Below are 23,289 nucleotides of genomic sequence, written 5' to 3' on the forward strand. Positions count from 1 at the left end.
TTGGCCAAAAAGGGTGCCAAAACGGCCCAGGGGCTCCTGGGAATTGTAGGCAAGCCTACTCCCACTGCTAATAGGCTTTTGAGGCCTTGCTAGGCCTTCCTGGCACAGCCAGATCATGACACAGGCGTTAGTAAAAACAGCTGGAGAGGGCCTTTAGGAGAAGAGTCGCTGAGAGGGAAAGGGTGAAGCTCTTTGCCCTCCCTGCAACTTCAAGGGAGCTATCTTGCAAACTTCCAGGTCTTGAAGGTGTGTTGCAAAAAATGAGTCATGTGATAATCACAGAAGGCAGTTATTATAATACTAAGAGCCAAACAACGAGTAATAGCAGTCACAGTTCCATCCCATGGCTGCATTTGTCGCTTGAGAGGCATTTGTGGTTCTTTAAAAATTGCTGTGAAGTCCTGCTCTCGGGAGTTTGCACAGCCCCATTTCAATAATCATATGAGCTTGCCCCCAAACTCACCCATTCCCCGCTTGGTACCAATCCCCTCTTTTGGTGGTGGCAAGCGCCAAAATTGTAGCTGACGTACAGTGACCCCACCTGAGGTCAAAGCAAGGAAGTCGCAATTATTTCCAGGATCTTGCATCACCCCTTCTTCCCCTTTGACCTGTCAGGAGACTCACCAGACCCACGTACCTCCTTACATTCTGCTGTTTTACATGCTGTTTAGAGGACAGGCTTTGGTTCCGTGGGAGAGCCACTCATCATCTCCAATAGGTGATGTGAAAGACCTCTGCCAGAGACCCTGGAGACCCTCCGCCAGTTTGAGTGGACGGTACCGATCTTGGTAGTCTGATTCAGGACAAGGGAGCTTCATATACGTTTATAACTGGGGTCAGAATTTGACACAAGGCGTGTGCTTTGGTTGTATTCTGTAGCAGCGGAACTTCTTTACTGGAGTAGTTCTAAGCCTAGACCTTTTAGATGATTTGTTGTCCAGCCATCTGGACCTCATTGGAAGTCAGGATTGGTAGCTATCATCTGTTCTTTCTGCTTCTTGGCCACTTTCTTCTCCTCTTGACGGGAATACCTTATTTGATGTGATGGGCTCTTGAGTGGACTCATGGTATTAGGTATGGTATGGACCTTGAGTGCTAGATACTTCGACACAGGGCTTTTCTTCTGGGAAAAGAGGTGGTGGAACTCAGTGGGTTGCCCTTGGAGAAAATGGCCACATGGCTGGTGGCCCCGCCCCCTGATCTCCAGACAGAGGGGAGTTGAGATGGCCCTCTGCGCCGCTAGAGCAGCACGGAGGGCAATCTCAACTCCCCTCTACCTGGAGATCAGGGGGCGGGGCCACCAGCCATGTGACCATTTTCAAGAGGTTCCGGAACGCCGTTCCCCCACGTTCCCCCTGAAAAAAAGCCCTGCTTCGACCACTTGAGGCACACTGACCTCTCCAGGTATTTGTACTTTTCCCCTGCAAGAATGCTTTTCACTGTCTTCTGTCCTACCACTCCACTGAGCCAACTGTGAAGTCTTCTAAGCTTCTCCTATCACAAAAAGGCTTCTTGGGCCAAAGAGACTTGGCTGAGCAGAGTGATAGGATACAAGCTCCAGAAACGGAAGAGCGGCTTAAACATTAGCTTATGGCTGCATCATCATTCTTAATGAGTATTGCATGCAAAGTCCACTCGTCGATATGGGTTGTTATAGCAGTTTCCCCATAGCTTGCCACAGGTAGTCTTTCGGCATGGTTTCCTCGAGGCTCTTGTGCTTGGCAGCCTGGCTTTCTCTTTCTTCTACCTTCGTGGTATGTTCCTCGCCTGCGAGCTTTCTGATTTGAGGTTCTGTTTTTGTGGGTTTCTAAAAGTGTCCTGTTACTATTGCAGATCAGGAAGACGGAGGAGGACAGTGATGAAGGTACACCAGTTAAAAGATTACAAGTGTGATTGTTTTTTTAAAAAAATAGGACAGCCTTTTCTGAGGTGGGAGATGCATGAGCGGAAATAATTATCTGGAAAGAAGTAACTCTACCTTGATATTCATTCACATTCTTCTCAATCCATTTAGTTGCATACGCCTTAGATGAAGGACAGCCAAGGCGTGGGATCCCTGAAATCAATGCAGGTGAGCCAATTTACTCTGAGGAAATAATATATTTCTTAGATACATGGCCCATCTAAAACTCAAGGTAGATAATATCTTCCTTTGATATATTGCTTCTCAAGATGTGATCGAATCCCTTGATATCAAGGCATTGTTCTTGACCCTTTTAAATCATCTTCTTTTAGCCACAGGAAGGAAATTCTTTGAAGGTGACATTATCTTGCCGGTATGTTTGATTGATTTAATCCTTGGGGGACATTTTAAAGAAAGAAGAACTGTTTAAAGCTGACATGTCCTTCAACTTCTTGACAGTCAGAGAAAAATGCACTGAGGAACGACTCCTACAGGTGGAAACTTCCGATTCCTTACATAATGGGTAAAACCTTGGGTAAGAAAATCCTATATATCCTGGCAAACCTATTGATGTATTTTTATTGCAGGCAACACTTCCCTCCTCTGACATACACAATGGATTGGGTCCCACAAACCTATAGTATTCTAGTGGAACAGCTCTGTGGGACCCAACTAGCGATGCTTTATTTCTGCCGATGGTGAAAGATCTTCCGGCATTGCTGCCTGATGCTGCTCAGCTGGGCAGTGGGAGGAAAATGGTTGGTGATGCAATTGGCAGCCCAGCATGTTAACACAACTTCTGGCATGACCATGAAATGACCATAGAGTTTTGAGCAAATGTTAGAGTTATCACTTGGTGATACTCTAATATTTGTTCAAAACTCTATGGTTACACTATAGTTTGGGATGAATGTTAGAGCATCATCCCTAGTGCAATGATGTCACTTCCAGGTCACACCATCAATGAAGTCATTGAGCTGGAAATGCCAATTGCTCCCTACCTATCTGTAAGTCCCTGCCTCCCCTATCTTCTGCCAGTTGCCAGTATCTGCATGGCTACCCTCGGTCCAGTCCATAATCATTAGATTTAAAATCATAAACTGATTGTTTAATATAGAAGCACTCTGGCACCATATATAGAAAGGTATTTTTTAAAAAAACTATCTGCTAAAATTATTGCTTAGTTTTGTAACTGTCATTACAGAAGATGTTCAAAGTTCTAACGACAACCAGAATAAATATCTTGTGAAAGCAGATCTGTGTGTAATCTTTCAAAAGGGAATGAGATTAGGTATGGCGATAAAGTTTATGATATGCGGCAAAAGAAATCTTGCAGCGACAGCCTGAAGCAATCAAGCAGTTTTACAAGATTGTTACCATCAGGGTCCTTTGAATAACAGCCCTCTCGATGTATTGTTGAAGGCTTTCACGGCCGGAGAACAATGGTTATTGTGGATTTTCCGGGCTGTATTGCCGTGGTCTTGGCATTGTAGTTCCTGACATTTCAGCACTATGTTCAGAAAGACACTGCAGACTTGGCCATCTGGAAAAATCAGCAGTGGCTGAACATAGCCTACTTCAAACAGGACACAGTATCCTATTCCAGGACACTAAAATACTGGACAACACTTCCAACTACTTCGTCAGACTGCAGAGGGAAGCCATTGAAATTCATAAGCATAAGCACAATTTCAACAGGAAAGAAGAGCATGGTTTCCAGTCCTGAAAAACACCAGGCTAACAAAATACTCTGTACCCGACAATAGCCCTGCAGAGAAAATTAGCATATCAATCACCAATCCATATGCAAAAGAACCTCCTCAGGATGCAGTGAAGCCTCCTTCCATTAGTATTCCACACCCAGGGAAACTCTTACAGGATGACTCAGCCCAACCCCACCTTCCTGAGTAGATATAAATTACCTGCCAACATCTTTTCCACACTGTGACATCTCTATCTTCTGGTGCTACACCTCTGAAGATGCCAGTCACAGCTGCTGGCAAAATGTCAGGAACTACAATGCCAAGCCCACGGCTATACGGCCCAGAAAATCCACAACCAACAGCCCTCTCCTTCTTCACCTTTTCCCTCACTTCAAATAATTCTTTAATATCTTAATGATAAACTACAAATAAGGATTAAATGTTCATAGCATCATAGTTTTCTGTTAAGGACATCTGGGCTATAGATGAGCCTTTTATCTTGGATTATAGCTGGCAATGAATGCCTCATTGCTAAAGTCATACTCAGGGCTTTTTTTCAGCAGGAACGCGGTGGAACGGAGTTCTGGCACCTCTTGAAAATGGTCACATGGGCGGTGGCCCCGCCCCCTGATCTCCAGACAGAGGGGAGTTTAGATTGCCCTCCGCACCATGTGGCGCGGAGGGCAATCTAAATTCCCCTCTGTCTGGAGATCAGGGGGCAGGGCCACCGCCCATGCGACCATTTTCACCAAGGGCAATTTAAACTTAAAATAACTCCCCCCATGTTCCCGTTGACCCAAAGTGACATCATTGTGTGGTCCTGAGTTCCATCACTGAGTTCCACCACCTCTTCTCCCGGAAAAAAAGCCCTCGTCATACTGAATAGTTACACCTGGGGTGACTGCCTCACGTTAGCCAGCAAGCTTTATGGCCAAGCTGGGGTTTAAGCCCACATGTCCCTGGCCCAAGTCAAAGTGATGCCACTCAAAATGTATCACTATGGTGCGCTCTCCTCCCCCATAATGCTTAGGGATGCTCATCATGTCACCATCATGCCACAACTTTGTCCTACCTGCTTTGCACATTACCTGAAACTGATGACAGGATGCCTCCATGTCACATGACGGTATGCATTCTTAAATGTTGCAGGGAAGGAGGCGGGGAGAATTTGCCGCAGGGATGCCATTTTGTTTGGCAGACCTGAGGTGGGTGCAGCATCTGCTCCAGCTCTTATACTCACTTCTCTGCATCACGCTGGTTTTCATGGGAGGTGCAGAGCTATGAAAGGAGTAGAGTTGCTGCTTCTTTACTTCTACGGCAGTCATTCTTTGCTACAGAGATGGTGTCAAAATGGCCGATTTTCAGTGAAAAATCACATGGTCTTGGAACTGGCATATAAAATTTTCCAACTTCAGGATTACAGTATTTCCCATAATAATTATATCACCGAACTCTTGCCCAGAATAAATTCCTTAAACATCCATTGAGTTATTTACCTAAGCAATTCAATGCTTTTGACAATGAAATTTGTCTATATAATATTACAGACAAATGTCGTTGTCAAGAGTGTTGAATTACTTACGTAAATAACTCAATGGGTGTTATTTGAAACTCTGTTCCCATCAAAGACCTCATTCGTGTATTTCCCCTTTCTTTCAGATCTGAATACTAGAGGGGTTATCCTGCAGGCATTTGAAATGTTTCGACTGAAGTCCTGCATCGACTTCAAGCGTTATGAAGGAGAAAAGTCGTATCTCCAGTTTGAAAAGCTGGATGGGTAAATTGACCAGAAAGGCTGTTCTATTGTGCATGCGTTAGCCAAGGTCCATTTCATATGGGATCTTTAAACCTACTTGGGCTTCTGAAGGGAAACAGATTTTTTTACAGTTTTCACACAACTAAAGGATAAAGTGCAACAGCCACTACTACCTCCCCGTATTAAAACAGGCTTTGGAAAACCTGAATTAAGGCTTCATTGACTGTGGAAATGCCCTGACCTGGATGGCCCAGGCTAGACCAATGTCTTCATATCCCAGAAGCTAAGCAGGGTCATCCCTGCTTGGATGGGAGACCATCAAGGAACTGCAGAGTCACCACTCGGAGGTGAGCAATGGCAAAGCCTGCCCTGAAAACCGTACAGGGTCGTCATAAGTTGGATGTAACGTGACATCAATTTACACACACAACTTGGGAGGACATTGTTTTATCCTTAAGTTACATGAAGCCTTAAAACATCTGTTTGTCTTCAGCAGGGCTTTTTTTCAGCTGGAATGCGGTGGAACGGAGTTCTGGAACTTCTTGAAAATGGTCACATGGCTGGTGGCCCCGCCCCCTGATCTCCAGACAGAGAGGAGTTTAGATTGCCCTCCGTGCCAAGCGGCACGGAGGGCAATCTCAACTCTCCTCTGTCTGAAGATCAGGGGGCGGGGCCACCAGCCATGTGGCCATTTTCTCCAAGGGCAACCCACTGAGTTCCACCACCTCTTTTCCCAGAAAAAAAGCCCTGGTCTTCAGAAACCTTTATGAAATGGACTCGAGCGATTTTATTTGATGTATAAACATTTAGAAAAGTGTATAGTTTATACCCATGGAAATGTTTTACTTTTTCTTTTTGTACACACAACTTAAGTGTTCCCTTTAGATATTCATTTTTTTTTCACTTACGCATCTGCATTCAACTCTGATGTCGATGGCTGATTTCGATAAAAGTGGATTATCATTAGTAGGGATGTTAATTTCCCATGGAAGGTCATTTGCTCTACTTTCCATTCACAATCTAATTACTTGCAAATATGTGAGCTTATTCTCTTGCTTTGATACATGTTAGTTCATCATCACACTAATTAATCACTCGTGCAATTTAGTCTGGAGCAGTCCTGTGATCTGTAAAAGGAATTCACTTCAGATTTTTTCAACAGGGTTTTTAAACTCAATGATGAAAAGAAGCACCTTCCTAAAATTGCTCTACCTCTTTCCCACTCACTCAGAGCCAAGCTACAAGTGACGAATGACACTTGCCTGGCAAGTGAACAAGGAGGAATACACGTAAGCCTGTTCACTTGCCAGGCAAGTGTCATTTGTCACTTGTAGCTTGGCTCTCAGGCATTGGACATGTAGTTAGAGCTTTGATCAGATGGCCATTTTAGACGGCTTCTCATTATGAAAGTGAGCCTGTAAGTCTCTGTGCACGAGACATTTTACACGAGAATGCTCAAGTGTAGGGAGATGCAATGTTAGCCGGGAAGTGTAGTTTTAAAAGACAGAGCTGGCAGAGATCGCTCCTCAGAGGGTTTGTTAATTCCATCTTCGCCTCCCCAAAGACTCTGTCAATTTCACCTCCCCAAGATAAAATTAACAAACCCTCTGAGGAGTGATCTCTGCCAGCTCTGTCTTTTAAAACCGCCCTCCTGTAGAGAGGTTAATTGACAGAGCCTTTGGCTCTACCTTTTTAAACTACACTTCTCAGCTAACATTGCATCTCCCTACACTTGAGCCTCCCTGCGTCAGACGTCTCATGTAGAGAGACACTTGGTTTCACTTTATCTTTACAAGCAGTTTTGGTAATTGTATACCTCTGTAGTCATTACTAGCAGATGCATGAAGCTGCCTTATACTAGCCCTGTACTGGTGACCTGTCTGTGCATTGAGTGACTATGCGAGGAGGGAGAGTGGGCACAAACATGCTGGCCCCACACCCTGTCTCCATCAGGTGGTCTGCATAGTGCAAACACATGGAGGAAGTGTCTGAGCAAATGTTCCTTCCCCGTGATCAATGCCATTGCTTTCTGCTCGTTCTCCCTCCCTGCATACCAGTCTTGCCAGATCTCCTGCTGAAGCAGCTACAGATGCCAGGTCTCCTGCCTGGGAAATGGGAGTGAGGATGCATTGTGTGCTGGTGTAAAAAACAGAACAGATCTATGGACATTCTAGCATTTTTCAAAAACTCTATGGTAAAACCATAGGGTTTTTTTTGTAAGCATGAGAGCATCCACAGGTGTCATTTCCAGTTTTTTACTGGAAGTGACAACCGGGCTGACATCACACCACCATGCTAGATGCCCAGTTTCTCCCGGAAGCTGCCAGCTGTGGCCTAGCAACCCTAGAAGCAAGAGACCTCTCCTCTAATGGCCCTTCCCACCACCATTCATCTGGATGGTGGTGAGGAAGTGTCAGGGAAACAGGGGGTGATTGGTATCATCCTGATGCCATGACATCACTTTGGTCAAGACTCGGAAATAATGTCATATCAGGTGATACTCCAGCATTTCCCTAAAGCTCTGTAGTTAAACCATAGAGTTTTGGGCAAATTCTAGAATGTTGCCAGTGCTGTGATGACATCATTTCTGGGTTGTGACAGAAGTTATGTTACTGCCTTGCCAGCAATATCACAACATCACCCGCAAGGGCTCCCTGGTTTGCTAAGTCTTCCACCAGGGCTGGCAACACTTCTTGCTTGGTCAGTCAAGGCACGGACAGGTCATTTGTACTGGGCTACTGATCAGACTAGTGGTCTGTCATGGTCAATACTTTGACTGATAGAAGTTCCATAGGATCTCAGTTAAGGCCTTTCATATCACCAACCCAGATCCATTTTACTAGAGATTCAGGGGACGAAACCTGGGACCTTCTACAAACAAAACAGATGCTCTACCATGAAGCCATGGCCCCTTCCCTAAGAAAAGGCAGCCTACAAATATTCTAAATAATATTTGTCCATTGCCTGTACAGTGTCTATTACTTTAAATCAGTGTTTGCTATCTGTTCTACATTGGTGATCTCCTAAGTAATTGGGGTCATAATGTGACTGGAGGCAGCCTGTTTGGGTTGGGAACCAGCTCTGCAGTTTGCTTCGTATAATCATTAACCCAACCTAACCTTGATCATTATCATCTTATTATTGCCTGGCAGAGTCCCTCAAATTAAGCTGCTGAAGATTCTCCGCTCTGCCGCTTGATTCACCTCTACTGGAGATCTCAAGGGAAACCAAATAAAGGAATGAAATCTAGGGTCTCGTACTAAACTCCTCCACAGAGGAACAAAAAGGCTGCCAAGCAGTAAAGCTGTTGACCCCCACCCAATCATAGAACAAACTGGGAAGTAGCTGGCAAGAAATTTATACCAAAATAATGCATGGGAGATCAGAATAGAGGACCTCCCAGATAGACTATAAAAATAACATTTTTTTCCCTCTGAACAAAGTTTATTTGAGTGATGAAATGTCTGATTAAACTAACATTTAGATGCCTGTTATTAATATTATTTGACATAGCATCTATTTAACAACAACAGAGAGAGATTTTGTTTTAGGGCTACAAGGCAACAGAAAGCTTCCTTCATTTGTTCCTTCCTTCCTTCCTTTATAGAGAACATTTCTATGCCACCTCTACAGAGAACAGTTATAACAATACAAGAGAGTATCACGAAAAGACAAAAATCTTAACGATGTATATTGTTAAATAGGTTTTCATAGAAATAATAATTGATTGAAATAGAGTTAATATATTCTTTATTGCTGGTGTGAGTTATTATTGCTAGTTAGGTTCACGAAACCTTTTCCTTGGATTTTTACCTCTACAGAGAACCTGTTCCAAGCAGCTTACAAAGTAAAGCATAATAGTACCATAAAGCCCCATAAAAGTCATCAGTAATTAATAAACTGTTACAACCCCAGCATTAAAAATTCATCCACCTCATACAAGCAGGACCAAACATTTAAGAGCGTAAAGCAAGACTTATAGACCAGTTCTCAGTCTGGAAGCAGATACTGAAAATGATGTTGAAAGATCAAACTCCTTCATTAAAAGGATGAACAAAAAGAAAAAATTAGAAGACAGGGGTGTAGGTGCCAGGCAGTTCAGCCTGAAGAAGATGGGCATTCCACAAGCGAGGTGCCACCATTTAAAAAGCCCTTCCTCTGGTCTTCACTTCCTCACTTTTGAGGCAGGGGCACAGAGAGTAGGGCTTAAGAGGCAGATTTTAACTGGTGGGCTGGAGAATATGGGAAGAAGCAGTCCTTCAAAGAATCTGCTTCCAAGTCATTTAGGGCCTTAAAGGTAAGAAGTAGTGCTTTGAATTGTGCCTGGGAACAGCCAGGCAACCAGTGGGAGAGCTTCCAGCACTTGAGTGACAGGTTCTGGTATCCCGCCCTTGGAAGTAGCCTGGCTTCCTCGTTTTGAATGAACTGAATTTTCCAGGCAGTTTTCAAAGGCAGCCCCACGTACAGTACATTACAGTAATCTAGCCTGAATGTGGTCAGAGTACAGATCAGTATGGCTGGACCATTTTTCTTAAGGGATAATTTGAGGGAGTGGAACCTTTTCCATTTTTCTTGTGATCAGGTGCTTCTAAACTGATGCCGGGCATGTGCGAGGGACTCTAACAAAATAGTTTTAAACATCTATATCCTTGTCCAACAGATGTTGGTCTTACGTGGGAGATTTTAAGACGGGCCAGAATGTTTCTATCGGACAGTATTGTGAATATAAACATACCGTGGAGCATGAAATCCTGCATGCGCTGGGATTTTATCACGAGCAGTCACGGAGTGACCGAGATGATTATGTCAATATTTGGTGGGATGAAGTTATAGAAGGTAAGTGGAAATTCCAAGAGGATGGAAATATTCTGGATTGTGGGGGTCAAACTGGTCTGGGCCATCTTAGGACACTCCCCTGGGCCTCCTCTCAGGAGGGTAGGAGGCTCGGCTGCACCCCAGGTCCTTCCCTTCCCACCTGGCCTTTCCCTTTTCCTTTCAGCACCAAGAGATGGGTAGGTAGTCCCCCTCAGCTTGCAAGGGCCCAAAGCTTTATGATGGGTTTGAGGAGAATCACAGGTTTCAGATGGACCTCAGAACCTGGCCCAGATTGTCTCCTGGAAACATCTGCCTAGGGCTGTCTTCCACTCCCTGCTCTTAGCCTCTTGTGCCTCGCCCAAGGTGAGAGCGGTGCCACCCACCAGATGCGGCCTTTGCAGGGCCAGGATTACCGCTTGAAGAGACCTCCAAACATGAGAAGGTCCAAGTCCTCTCAGATCTTTGGAGACCAATTTTGTACGTTGATTGTTTCAACTGGATACCCAGTTTAGATCTGACTTCTCAAAAATCTGCCCCTTAAAGGCTTTACAGGAGTTGGTTGTTGGCTCTAACCCACTTTTTACCAATCATAATGCAGCAGCTCTATTCTTCTGACAGGAACAAGGAGGAAGCAGATAGACAGCTGCCTTTTGGACCCTCAGTGGTTTCAGGGCCAACCCTAAAAGTGTATTTCCAAGACTGACTAGTAAAGGAAGACTTTAATTGATCAACAGTGTGGATAACTATGGCAATGCAGTGTTGCAATACACTTTAGAAAGGTGCTAACAGTGCAATCCTAAGAATGCTTTCCTGGGAGTAAGCTTCATTGAGTAGACCTGAATAGGATTCTGAATAGACTTGCTTAGGATGGAAGCATCGTAGTCTATGAGGGGTGGTGGAGCGTGCCCTCAAGTCAGAGTTGACTTCTGGTGACCCCAGTGGGGTTTTCATGTCAATAAACTATCAGAGGTGGTTTGCCATTGCCTGCCTCTGCAACCCTGGTCTTCGTTGGAGGTCTCCCATCCAATTACTAACCAAGGCCAACCCTGCTTAGCTTCTGAGATCCAATGAGATCAGGTTCTCCTGGGCTATCCAGATCAGGGGATGGTATTATAATCAGTCATCTCTAATATTGCGGTCATTATTTTTTTCCCTAGGTCAGACACATAACTTCAACAAATATGATGACAAGTTCGTTTCTGACCTCAACACCCCTTACGATTATGAATCTGTGATGCATTATGGACCTTACTCATTCAATAAAAACAGTAGCATCCCCACAATCACAGCTAAAATTCCAGAATTCAACGATGTTATTGGATCAAGCCAGGATCTGAGCAGGATTGACCTCCAAAGGCTGAATCAAATGTACAGCTGTGGTAAGCTGAAACCTTCTTTGCACATAGAAATTGTGGTATCTTTCTGCAGTAAGGAAAAATTAAATTTTGTCCTTTGGGTACAAATTTGTGCTGTTTTTGGTAGCAACGAGTGGCAGGTTGACATCTGCGTTACCCAATAATTCTGCAGCAATGCAATATATTATTCACTCTATTGTATCATTTTACATCAGTGTAATTGTGCAGTGCTGGGACAAGACAATATGAGTTTGTGGGTATTATTGTAGGGCATTATTGAAGCTAGGAAGTCCAAAGGAAAAGAAGAAGGTGACACAAAAGAGGCCTGAGTGATATAGGCATGTACAGCAGTTACCATCCCATTATGCTGTGCAGATTTTGTTGTTGTCGTCATTGTTGAGGCTAAAACATTTGCAGAACAGAGTGCAGATAAACTGTCCCCAGTTCCAGCCAGCTGCATCTCCGTTAATTTCTAGCCCTTTAGAAATGTTACAACACTTTAATGTATTGAGGTGGTGGTGGTGGTTCTCCTTGCATTGTTGATGATATACGTTTGTACTAGACCCTGAACTCTGGTTGGCATGGGACACAGGCACAAATATTGCCTAGTTCCCAGTGAAAACACTTTGCTGTGGAAAAGAACTATATTGCAAGGGAGCTACCTATGGGGGAATGTTTTTCATGTCCTTATAGGAACGTATGCATCAAGTCGTACCATGATATGACAAAGGTGCCCCCAGTCACAGAACTTGGACTTCAAGTTCTTGGGTAGGTAGATGATGAGGTTCTATCCTACCTCTCTGCTCAGTTAAGAAATTTCCCTTCAAGGACAAGTCTCTTCTGCTAGAGAAGCCTCCTTGGGGCTGTGGTATATTTATTGTATACATGTATGAATGTAATGGAACAGTCTACTCCTCCCCTGTTATCTGTGTGATTTAGTTTGGTCCTATTGGGTGGAGCTCCTGTCTCAGTTTTCCAGGTTTTGTATGTTAGCTGAAGTTGTTGGTTGTTGGAGTTGTCTTCTCGCAAATAAACGGCTGATGTTTTGGACCAGCCTATCTCTGTTGAATGGACCTGGGGACAAGTGCCTGAGTGAATGCTTTAACTTGGGAACTCACAGCCAAAGGGGGACAAGAGAAGGTACCTCACTTAGCTGAGTGAAGGATACAACCTGATATCTGCAGGATTTGAGTCCAGTGGCACCTTAGAGACCAACAAGATTTTCAGGGTATCTGTTTTCAAGAATCAAAGCTCCAGAGACCTTCTTCAGATACTTCAGATAGCTTTGACTCTCAAAAGCTTATATCCTGAAAACCTTGTTGGTCTCTAAGGTGCTGCTGGACTCAGATCTTGCTGATCAACGCAGCTACCTACCTGAAACCCAGAATCTGTTATCTATCGTGTCAGTATTTATGTCAGATTTCACTTTACAGAAGCCGTTGCATGATACTCAACAGCTTCACATTACAGAGTGGTGGCCAAATTTTGATTTTAGTAAAAATCGAGGTCAACTTGAAAGGCAAACTTGGCCATTTGTTCAGACATCTGGAAAAAGTTGAAGGTAGTTAAAAGAGTTTCCAGAAGAATTGGGCTTTGGGGGTGGTTCATATGTCTCCAGGTTGTCCCCAAATTTAGATCAAGCAAAATTCAAGGCTAATTTGAAGACTCTTTTTTTTTTTTGGTGCAAAACAGCTGGGAAGTTTGATGGAAACTGTTTAGGAAAGATTCACATTTCTTGGATGCTTGTGTGTTGCCCATCTCCACCAGGGAATTGGTTTTCATTTGTCATATTTGTCCATATTCTACAGCTTCGAGCCTTACTCTCCTTGACCAGTGTTCCTTTGAGGCCATCAATATCTGTGGACTGGTGCAGAGTGTAAAAGATGACGCTGATTGGCAGCACACCCTGTCTACACCTGAGGATAAAGACCACACCTTGGTGGGCCGCTGCACAGGTAACATATTACCTGTATATTTTTCAACTGAAGAGGAAAAATGTAAGTGGGGTTTGCAGGAATTAAAGTACATCATCCAGCCAAAATCAAGCACTTGTAGCTCTCATAGAGTTGGGACTTGAATGGGAAAGACTTTATGGGAGAGATTAAATTCATGGGTTGATCTCTGCTATTGAAACATATAAGATCAAAGTGCTTGTTTTTGCTGGATCATGTCCAAAGTTTCTCAGAAGGTTGTTGTACCACAGTCATTAAGCATCTTGGTTGAATTATCTGTCAGAAGTGTGCTTTATTAGAGTGAAACATATAACAAATAAAGTCAGAAATGGTCCTCTGATCATTCTTGCTTAACTCTAATCCAGTTACTTAGTCTATAAATTTTTGTCAGCTGCTCCACTTATGGCTGGACTTCTGTTGGTGCCCCAAATGGCAATCAGCTTTGCAATTTAGAATTATTATGGGTACAGTGAAGTGGATTTGAGAATCTACATGGGCTGTTGATAGGCAGCCCCTCTGTCACCTGCTTTGTTATGGTTCACTGAAATAATTGTGGGCAGTTGCTACCCAGCCAAATGTTCTCATGACAGTTCATGGTGTGTGCTGGAATAGAGGTGGCTCCATATGCCTCGATACTGAGGGCACTATTTTTCCTTTTACATTAGAAGCAGATTGTGTATTGGTGTGATGTCTCTCTTTGTCTGATCTGGAAGCTCCTCCTTCTCTTTCTGTGCTTTTGTTCTCTCTCTCCTGCTGGTCTTGCAAGAACCAAGAGAGTTCTGCAGAGCTTTCCTATTCAAGCTTGCAAAAGGCACACCCACACTCCCACTCATGTGAAAGTGACCACTTGTAATAAGGAATAGTGATTGTAAGAGGGGATAGTGATTGGATTAGGTTTCTGTGTTTCTTCTGCTACTACAAAAGAGCAAAATAATGTGAATCCTATTCAATAATAGTAAGTTTCAGCTGTTTTGATATACTGCCTTGGAGAGTGTTTGACTGCACATGATTCCATGCTTTCCTGACTGTGCAGCTTTGCTACAACAACTAACAAATATCCCCAGTAGTGTGAAGCACTGGGTGACTACGAGGCAGCTACAATGGGATAAAGAGAAGAGCACTCTCTTTCTCTCTCTCCACAAGAACTGTGCACTGCTGTGTAAAGGCTGTGGCTTGCCATCCGTGGAATGCATGTGGCCCATCCGCAAAGATGGCTGAATTTTCACCCCAACAAGACTATATCCCTCTACGGTGGCTTTACTTAGAATTTAGCTTCATTGTCGCTGTTTAACTGTGCACCATATTTATTATTTGTAACTTAAAGAGACTGCTTTAGCTTCTCTTATTTGTGCCACTTTGAAAAAAAAAACAAGGGCAATAATCTTTCATTTCATAGTGATATTTCAAGATGGGTAGCCGTGTTAGTCTGTCTGTAGCAGTAGAAAAGAGCAAGAGTCCAGTAGTACCTATAAGGCTAACAAGATTTGTGGTACAGTATGGGCTCTCGTGAGTCACAGCTCATTTCTGACTCACGAAAGCTCATACCCTACTACACATTTTGTTAGTCTTATACAGGGCTTTTTTTCAGGGGGAACGCGGGGGAATGGAGTTCCGGCACCTCTTGAAAATACTCGGCAATAGTGCTTGAAAATAATATGACTTCAAAGAATTCCATGTGTTTCTTCCTCATTTCCCTCTTGAGAGCTCCGCCACCTCTTTTCCCAGAAAATAAACCCTGGTCTTATAGGTGCTACTGGACTCTTGCTTTTTTCTACTTCTATAGTGTTATTTGTTTAGCTCAGTTGACTCCTACTCATAGTAAGAGATTCAGATGGTTAAAGCTACCTTTCTGCATTTGCTATGGAGGCAGGGGATACTTCATGCACTTGAATACCACAGCAGGACGTCCCGGAGAATCAGCTGTTTTAGAGTCCCGCATCCTCTACCCGAAAAGAACAGCCAAGTGTCTACAGTTTTTTTACAAGTTTGACGGAAGTCAGCAAGATAAACTCATTGTCTGGATGAAAAGAGATGATGGGACTGGGAATATTAGGAAAACAGTAAAGCTGCAAACGTTTTATGGTGAGTTTTGAAAACCTTCTTTAGGACTTGGTGCCCTCACTGGTAACGAGAGTGTTGGCTGTCTTGGCCTGCCATCCACACATGGTTGGAAAGTGCTATTACCCTTGTCCAGGGCTTTTTTTCTGGGGAAAGAGGTGGTGGAATTCAGTGGGTTGCCCTCGGAGAAAATGGTCACATGGCTGGTGGCCCCGCCCCCTGATCTCCAGACAGAGGGGAGTTTAGATTACCTCTAAAAGGCCCTCTAAAACTCCCCTCTGTCTGGAGATCAGGGGGCGGGGCCACCAGCCATGTGACCATTTTCAAGAGGTTCCGGAACTCCGTTCCACCGCGTTCCTGCTGAAAAAAAGCCCTGCCCTTGTCTCACAGCAATCATTTACAGCTCGATTTTCCTGCATGCATCATGTGTGAATGGAGTGTTGATTTTGAGGTTCTTCCTTTGTTTTATCAAACTGAGAATGAAATGCTTCTAAGGGGAATTAGAAGCCTTTAAAAGGCGTTTGATCTGTGCAGGAGGCAGATCACGTCTATCACCACAGAACTATTCCAAGGAATAGTATTTCTGCCAGTATCATCAAGGCAATGTGGATTAGGCTATGAAAGGGTGGGATAGATGCCCCGGAAGAGTTTTGTAAAAAACCCTTCAGTGATATAGACCATTTCCACATGCTTTGAAAGGGACGGCCCACTCACCGAACATTAGCAACTTTCCCCCAGGAATCCACATGGCTTCATTTGCAAAATGGCTGCGTGCCATTTGGCTTCCATGTTTTCAGTGCCTTTTTTGGGAGCACAGAAAGTGCGTTCCCAGAAAAGGCACCGAAAACATGGAAGCCAAAGGGAAGCCAAACAGCCCGCAGACATTTTGCAAATGGAGCCGTGTGGATTCCTGCATTCGGTGAGTGGGCTGTCCCTTTAAGAGCATGTGGAAACAGCCATATAGATGCATCCACTCAAATTGGCATGGATGAGACAGGGCAGAACTGAAAAATTCTGTCAGAATTAATGTGCTGATTGAAGTAAGCTCTGATGCACATCAGCTCTCTGGAGTCTTAATTCAATCAACAAATATTACTTAATTTATTGAAATCTGAAATCAGGAACCTAAGGGCCAATTCAAATGTGAAGAAACAGATGTGGTACAGTCATCTAGGACAGTGACATGCATGCTTTGTAGCTGATGCATATATTTTACACATGAAAAACAAATCATACTCCGTGTACACTCGTGTACACTCGAAATGGTAAACGTAAGTAAGAGGATTGTACCATATCATTTTTTCTGTGTTCAAATGAGGCCTGATAAATGGCTGGGAAAGGTAAATTCAGACCCTAAGCCATGAACTTGATCAAGAAGCTTGCTTGTGCTGCCGCAGAGAATGGATGTTTCCTTGGAAAAAAAAAGTTGTACAGCCATATTTTTCTAGCAGAAAATCCAGAAAAGAGAACAAAATACACGTGATGCCTTTTATTGGACCAACCAAATTAGTGCAAAAGTCTGTGCACAGTTTCAAACTCACCAGAGCTTGATGTTACAAAATAGCATCGATAAGCCTGATTGGAGTCAGTGGGATGTATCCCCAGGTTAAGTGTGTACGGGATTGCAACCTTAGCCTCTGCTTGTATCTCACGGTGCTGTTCTTGTGAACAGGGCTTTTTTTCTGGGGAAAGAGGTGGTGGAACTCAGTGGGGTTGCCCTCGGAGAAAATGGTCACATGGCTGGTGGCCCCGCCCCCTGATCTCCAGGCAGAGGGGAGTTGCGATTGCCCATTCAACTCCCCTCTATCTGGAGATGAGGGGGCGGGGCCACCAGCCATGTGACCATTTTCAAGAGGTTCCGGAACTCTGTTCCACCATGTCTCCGCTGAAAAAAAGCCCTGCTTGTGAAACCCACTAAAAAGCATCAAGCACTCCTGAAGCTGTTTGTGATACTTTTAAAAGATCACAAGGTTTTCACTCTCCTTTTACAGCTGATGAAGAACAGCACTGGAAGTTAGCAACCGTACCCTTCAGCAGCCAGACCAAATTCCGCTACGTATTTCACGGCATCAAAGAAGACCCCTCCAACTCTACTGGCGGGATTAGCATTGATGATGTCAGTCTGACCGAGACGCAATGCCCCACGGGGGTTTGGCAGATAACCAACTTCGCTTCCCTTTTAAACAGCACTTCCCAAGGCGAATATATTTCAAGCCCAATCTTCTACAACTCAGAGGGCTATTGCTTTGTTCTGAGACTCTATCCCTATGGTTATGTCAGCTCTTCGGGGAACTACCTGGGTGTACGTTTTGCTCTGTGTAGCAGCCAGAATGATGGCATTCTAGAGTGGCCAGCAGGGAACCGGCAAGTGACGTTCACCATTGTGGATCAAGATCCTGATATCACCCAAAGGATGTCAGCAAGCAGGGTTTTTACTACAGATCCTAGCCAACAAAACAGTAAGTTGAAGGATGGTGCAGCAACTGAAAATACATTTGGATTTTTTGCAGGATCATGCGTTGTGGGCTGTTCGGCCCTTAACTTGTGTAGAGTTTTGGAGTGGAGCTTGGAGACAGTGGGATTTGGGGAAGGGAGAGACCTCAGCAGGGCAATGCTATGGAGCCCATACTTCAAAGAAGCCATTCTCTCCAGGGGAACTGGAGTTGCAATCAGGTTTTTTTTTTCTGGGGAAAAAAGGTGGTAGAACTCCATGGGTTGCCAGCAGAGGGGGCCACTCTTGGCGGGAGGTGGTGCCCCTGGTACCACATGTGCACACACAAATTGTGCGCACGCTCCCAGGGCCAATGATGTCACTTTGGGTCAGCTGGAATAAGGGGGTTGTTTTTTAAAGTTTAAATCACCCTCGGCGAAAATGGTCCCAGAGATTTACATAAAGACATTATGAAACTGATCGTTTTTAGTGGCAATTCCTTTCTTAATAAATTCCAAACATGGATTTACAGTGCAATCCTAAGAAGAGTTACTCCAGTCAAATCCATTGAAACCAGTGGGATTAGACTGGGGTAACTCTGTTTAGTATTGCACCGTTTTAGTCTTTTCCTCACTCAGAGGCAGGGGTTTTTTTCAGCTGGAACATGGTGGAACGGAGTTCCGGCACCTCTTGAAAATGGTCACATGGCTGGTGGCCCCGCCCCCTGATCTCCAGACAGAGGGGAGTTGAGATTGCAGCAGGTCCTTCCAGAAAGCAGCAGATAGTGGTAATATAAGGACCTGCAACCTAGAAAGTCAGGATCTGTGGCTTACCTGATGGATGACCTGTGGGTTGAAGAGCATTGCAGGAAATATAATATAAAAAGAAGGGCAGCAATTCATAGTTTCTCACATAAAAATGTGTTTCTCCCCTCATCAGTGCTATAGGAATAACCAAATCCACTGTAGGAGAAGAATGTTTATAACTACATTTTCAATTTGTGAACAGAACAAGAGTTATCATTTCACTTAAAAAATATCTGCAGTCTCAGTATTTGACCTGCAGGCAACCTCAGTTTGGCACAAAACGTTCTAGGCTGCAAAACTGATTTTCTCTCTCTCTCTTTGCTCCTGTAAAAACCATATGGATTTTTAATTCCAATGTAAATTTTTCTCCATGCAATTTCTCAATATTTCAAAGATTATGTAATTGAGATTGTTTAATTCAGTTTCTTAAAAAACAAAATGAAACAAAAATCTGTTTAAGGGCTACAAATGTGGCAGTCATGCATAGCATTTATGATTGTATCCAGAAAAGCTCTTTAAGCCAAAGTGGTATAGTGGTTAGAGAAACAATGTGCCCTTTCAAAACAACACATTAGGGAGCTCAATTTTGAATAGCAAAACCAAATGGAAATGAAAGAATTAAATCCCTTCATCCTTCCCTGCATGGACGCCAGGAAAACGGAGAGGCTCTCTACACAAGACATCTGGCACATGAAGAACTCAGGTCAGGAGAGGCAATGTTAGCCGGGAAGGGTAGTTTAAAAAGACAGAGCCGGCGGCAGGGCAAAGGCTTTGCTATGCACTCCAGCTGTGTGAAGGGGCTGTGAAATGCCAGAAGGGAAACTTCAGCTCATTATAACCTCTCCAGGTCCAAGCCCGGCTCTGGAAGGCAGCCCCAGTCCATTTCCATTCTTCGCTCCCCTCTGGTTGCGATCCCACGCAGTTTTAGACTGGAGGGGTGAAATTGGCAGAGCCCTCTGGAGGCGAAGATGAAATTAACAAACCCTCTAAGGAACAATCTGCACCGGCTCTGTCTTTTTAAACTATGCTTCCCAGCTAACATGATGTCTCCCTACACTTGACCAACATGCGCTCATGTAAAGAGACTCAGGCTGCACAAAACTGCAGTTCACCTTTTATCTCATCTGTTTGAACGCTAATACTTTATAATATCACTGAGGTGAGAGTGCCATTTCCGGGGAAAGGCTGCATTCTGTGCCAGAGCCCTTTTTGATATAAATCAGTGTGACCAAACAGACTCTCCTTTTTTGGAAGATCATGGAATTAATGAAGCTGTAACCTGGATTTAGTACTGTAACGCAGCTTTGGTCAATGGCTAAGCACAAATGTGATCTCTGTAGAAAGCAGCAGTTTGGTGTAGTGGTTAAGAGCTGCGGGACTCTTATCTGGAGAGCCAGGTTTGATTCCCCACTCCTCCACTTGAAGCTAGCTGGGTGACCTTGGGTCAGTCACAGCTTCTAGTTGGATAACCACCACCCGTGTCCGGCAGGTAGTCTCCCAGTCACATTTATATGGACTAAATATTGTGTTATTCCTCATGCAAAATGTATGCAACAGCATCACCTCTTAAATCTTCATGCAATTTCTGCTTCCAGAGCATTTGAATCATACATTGATCTATTTCAACCTCTTTTTTCGTACAGCAAGTGGCCAACTTCTTTGGGATAAGCCGTCTGTTACAGGATCTTTTGATTCTTTCTATAATCGCCATGTAGGCCCATTTTATGGCTGGAGCAACATCCTGCATCACGGAGAACTGCAACGAAGGAGTTTCCTTAAAAATGATGCTCTGATCGTCTTTGCATCCTTCGAAGGTAGAATGCTATGTTCTTATGTCGATTAACCTTTCTAGAAAACACTGTGCTATAAGGTTCTCAAGGAAGACCTAGAACCATAGGCAGTCTTAGTTATGGGGCAACTGAGGCAGGTGCTCTGGCCTTCTGTCCTCAAGGACCCTGCACGGCAACCTCTGTACACCCCCACTGTCCCTCATTGTCATCACCTGTGGAGGTATCCCTCTGGCAGCCTCTGGAAATCAGCTGTACAGTGGTTGAGGTGGTAGTGACCTGGTTGTCACTTTGCCAGCCACACCCAGGGATTCTGGGGGCCTGTTCCATTCTAGACTAATTGTGTTATGGGGTGGTGGCTGACAGATGATCCTTTGTTTTATTTCCTTAGCTGTGGAGCAGGCAGCATGTCCCTCTAGCTAGTGAAAATAAGAATGACGACCTGCTATTTCCTTTCCTTTTTCTTGTATTTCTAGTTGTTGAAGATCCGGGGAGCATTTTATAGTTCGACGTCATATCTTTATGGAGTTCTTCAAAAGGAAGTTCACCTCTCTATGGTTCTTCGAAAGTTTAGAAGTCATTTTTCTAGGATAACTTTGTTCCTGGATTCAAGTTTGTTCATCTTGTGTCTTTTCTTGAGAAGAAGGAAAAATCATAATGTTGGTATTCTGATCTTCAAGGCAGCATTTCAACGTACAGTCCTACCCACTTTACCTTAGGCAAGGCTTGTCTGTAGCAAAAATTCAGATTTTCAATGAAGGCCACACAAATTCTGCACCAAGAAAATCGTTTATGCAAGCTGAATAAATTGTAATACCCAATTTACATATATCTTATGTGTAAGGTTACCTTCTTTGAAAAACCTGGGTTGGAGCCCACCCGCCAGTTATGAATGAACTTGGACTTTGGACATAGGAGATGCAAAGAACAGAGGCAGACTATGGAAGGATGGGCATTGGGCTGCTTCTGATTTTATTTATGCATAACCCTAGTGTGATTCCCTGATTCCCAGGTGAGCTTGTTTTCATCAGATCTCAGAAGCTAAGCAGGGTCAGTCTTGGTTAGTAATTGGATGGGAGACCTCCAGTGAAGACCAGGGTTGCAGAGGCAGGCAATGGCAAACCACCTCTGTTAGTTTCTTGCCATGAAAACCCCACCAGGGGCCGCCATAAGTTATCTGTGACTGGATGGCACTCCACCACCACCACCTGGTGTGATAGGAGAAGGAGGCGGCAAGAGAATTGAAGGGTGTGACTTCCGAAATGGAAGGTCCTCTGGAGTAAATGCTGCTGTCCAATGACCGCCTGCCCCAGTCTGGCCTCTCCTTTCCTTCCTCCAGCTGCCACAATATCCATAAAAAGGAGGGCACAACTTTTTATTTAGTAGATGGTAGTGTGTCGCTTTGTATTCCCTAACGGGCTTGTAGTTATGACCCTACGATTGTGACACAGTTGGAACAAAACAACCAAAGGTTTATTTACAGGAAATAAGCTATAGAAACCGTTAAAGATCTAGTGTTATTCAAATGAATAATAAGCACAAATGTACAACTGGCTCACAACTTCACTCCCCAGAGGCTATGTTTTCCCCACTGGGAGATTGCTAATTGAACCTGAGACTAGTTTAACACACACACAAAACTGAGAGGAGGGAACAGGGCTCCTCAGCAAATAATCACTGTTGACCGGCCTCTATTCAAATCCCAGGCTGTTTTATTAACTCTTAGAGAACCTGGATTCAGAACCAATACAAAACTCTTAGATTTTGGTGGGCTCTTCAGAAAGGGTGCTCGTTTACTTAATTAAAAACAAGCATCCTACCTAAGGTTGGGGGGGATTTCTGGGTGATTTGGGAAGTGAAGCCTAGAGAGGGTGGGGTTTGGGCAGGGGAGGGGCCTCAGCAGAGTATAATGCAATAGAGCCCACCCTTCAGAGCAGCCAGTCTCTCCAGGGAAACTGATCTCTGTAGTCTTGATATCAGTTGTAATACCTGGAGATCTCCAGGCCCAAATTGAGGCTAGCAACCCTAATCTTTCACTACCCTGAACCCCCAAATCCTAACTGAACCCCCCCCCCCCAAGAGACTGACACAGCTTATACCTTTATCCAAGGTCTCAATCTCCATTATGGAGAGCAGATAGAGAGAGATTATAGGGGTACAACATCACATAAAGGATGGGGTCTGTCTAAAAGAAATCAAACAATGATCTCATCTTGTGTCATGGTAGTGGAAAGTGCAGTTACGTTAAAGATGACTTATGGCAACCCCATAGGGTTTTCAAGGCAAGAGACTTCAGAGGTGGTTTGCTACTGCTTAAATAGCCTTATTTGGTGGTCTCCCATCCAAGAACTAACCAGGATCAACCATTCTTAGCTTCCAAGGTCTGATGAGTTTGGGCTAGTTTGAGCCATCCATGCTAGAGCTGTCTCATATCATACCCAGCTATGAAATTTAAACAAGATGAGTTAGACACTACCTCTATCGTATTACTCTACTGAGCAAAAGTTTCTTTACTTATTCATTCATCCATTAAAACGTTCATACCCCATCTTCCCCTTCAGCTCATGTTTGAAGTCCTTCTCCAGTTTAAAGAATCTTACTCCAACTTCAGTGGCTGTTTGAGCAGAATGCCTACTTTTATAAAATTATCCACAGCCTTTCAGGGGTAGCACTCGGGGGGAAGGTCGGGAAGGGGGGGGAATCAAAGGATTATAGGCAGTATG

At 44.1% G+C, this 23,289-nt stretch overlaps 1 protein-coding gene across 1 annotated transcript; it reads left to right on the forward strand.

Moving 5' to 3' along the window:
* Positions 1 to 1,645: 1,645 nt before the first annotated feature.
* On the forward strand, positions 1,646 to 21,397 carry LOC129342261 (meprin A subunit alpha-like). The gene is made up of 13 exons (XM_054997945.1): positions 1,646 to 1,754; positions 1,834 to 1,864; positions 2,015 to 2,071; positions 2,236 to 2,276; positions 2,363 to 2,438; positions 5,266 to 5,383; positions 10,023 to 10,198; positions 11,335 to 11,556; positions 13,341 to 13,487; positions 15,351 to 15,566; positions 17,534 to 18,001; positions 20,423 to 20,593; positions 21,043 to 21,397. Exons 1-13 carry the CDS (start codon positions 1,695 to 1,697, stop codon positions 21,069 to 21,071), a joined length of 1,812 nt encoding a protein of 603 aa, XP_054853920.1. The 5' UTR covers positions 1,646 to 1,694; the 3' UTR covers positions 21,072 to 21,397.
* Positions 21,398 to 23,289: the final 1,892 nt, after the last annotated feature.

Source organism: Eublepharis macularius, chromosome 1 (assembly GCF_028583425.1).
Source record: "Eublepharis macularius isolate TG4126 chromosome 1, MPM_Emac_v1.0, whole genome shotgun sequence".
Lineage (NCBI taxonomy): Eukaryota > Metazoa > Chordata > Lepidosauria > Squamata > Eublepharidae > Eublepharis > Eublepharis macularius.

Bases quoted from the DNA above. Each gene is read 5' to 3' on its own strand.
- LOC129342261 (XM_054997945.1), top strand. From the start codon at position 1,695: ATGGTTTCCTCGAGGCTCTTGTGCTTGGCAGCCTGGCTTTCTCTTTCT. The intron at 2,277-2,362 runs GTATGTTTGATT...ACTTCTTGACAG, and splicing joins AAGGTGACATTATCTTGCCG to TCAGAGAAAAATGCACTGAG. The intron at 5,384-10,022 runs GTAAATTGACCA...CTTGTCCAACAG, and splicing joins CAGTTTGAAAAGCTGGATGG to ATGTTGGTCTTACGTGGGAG.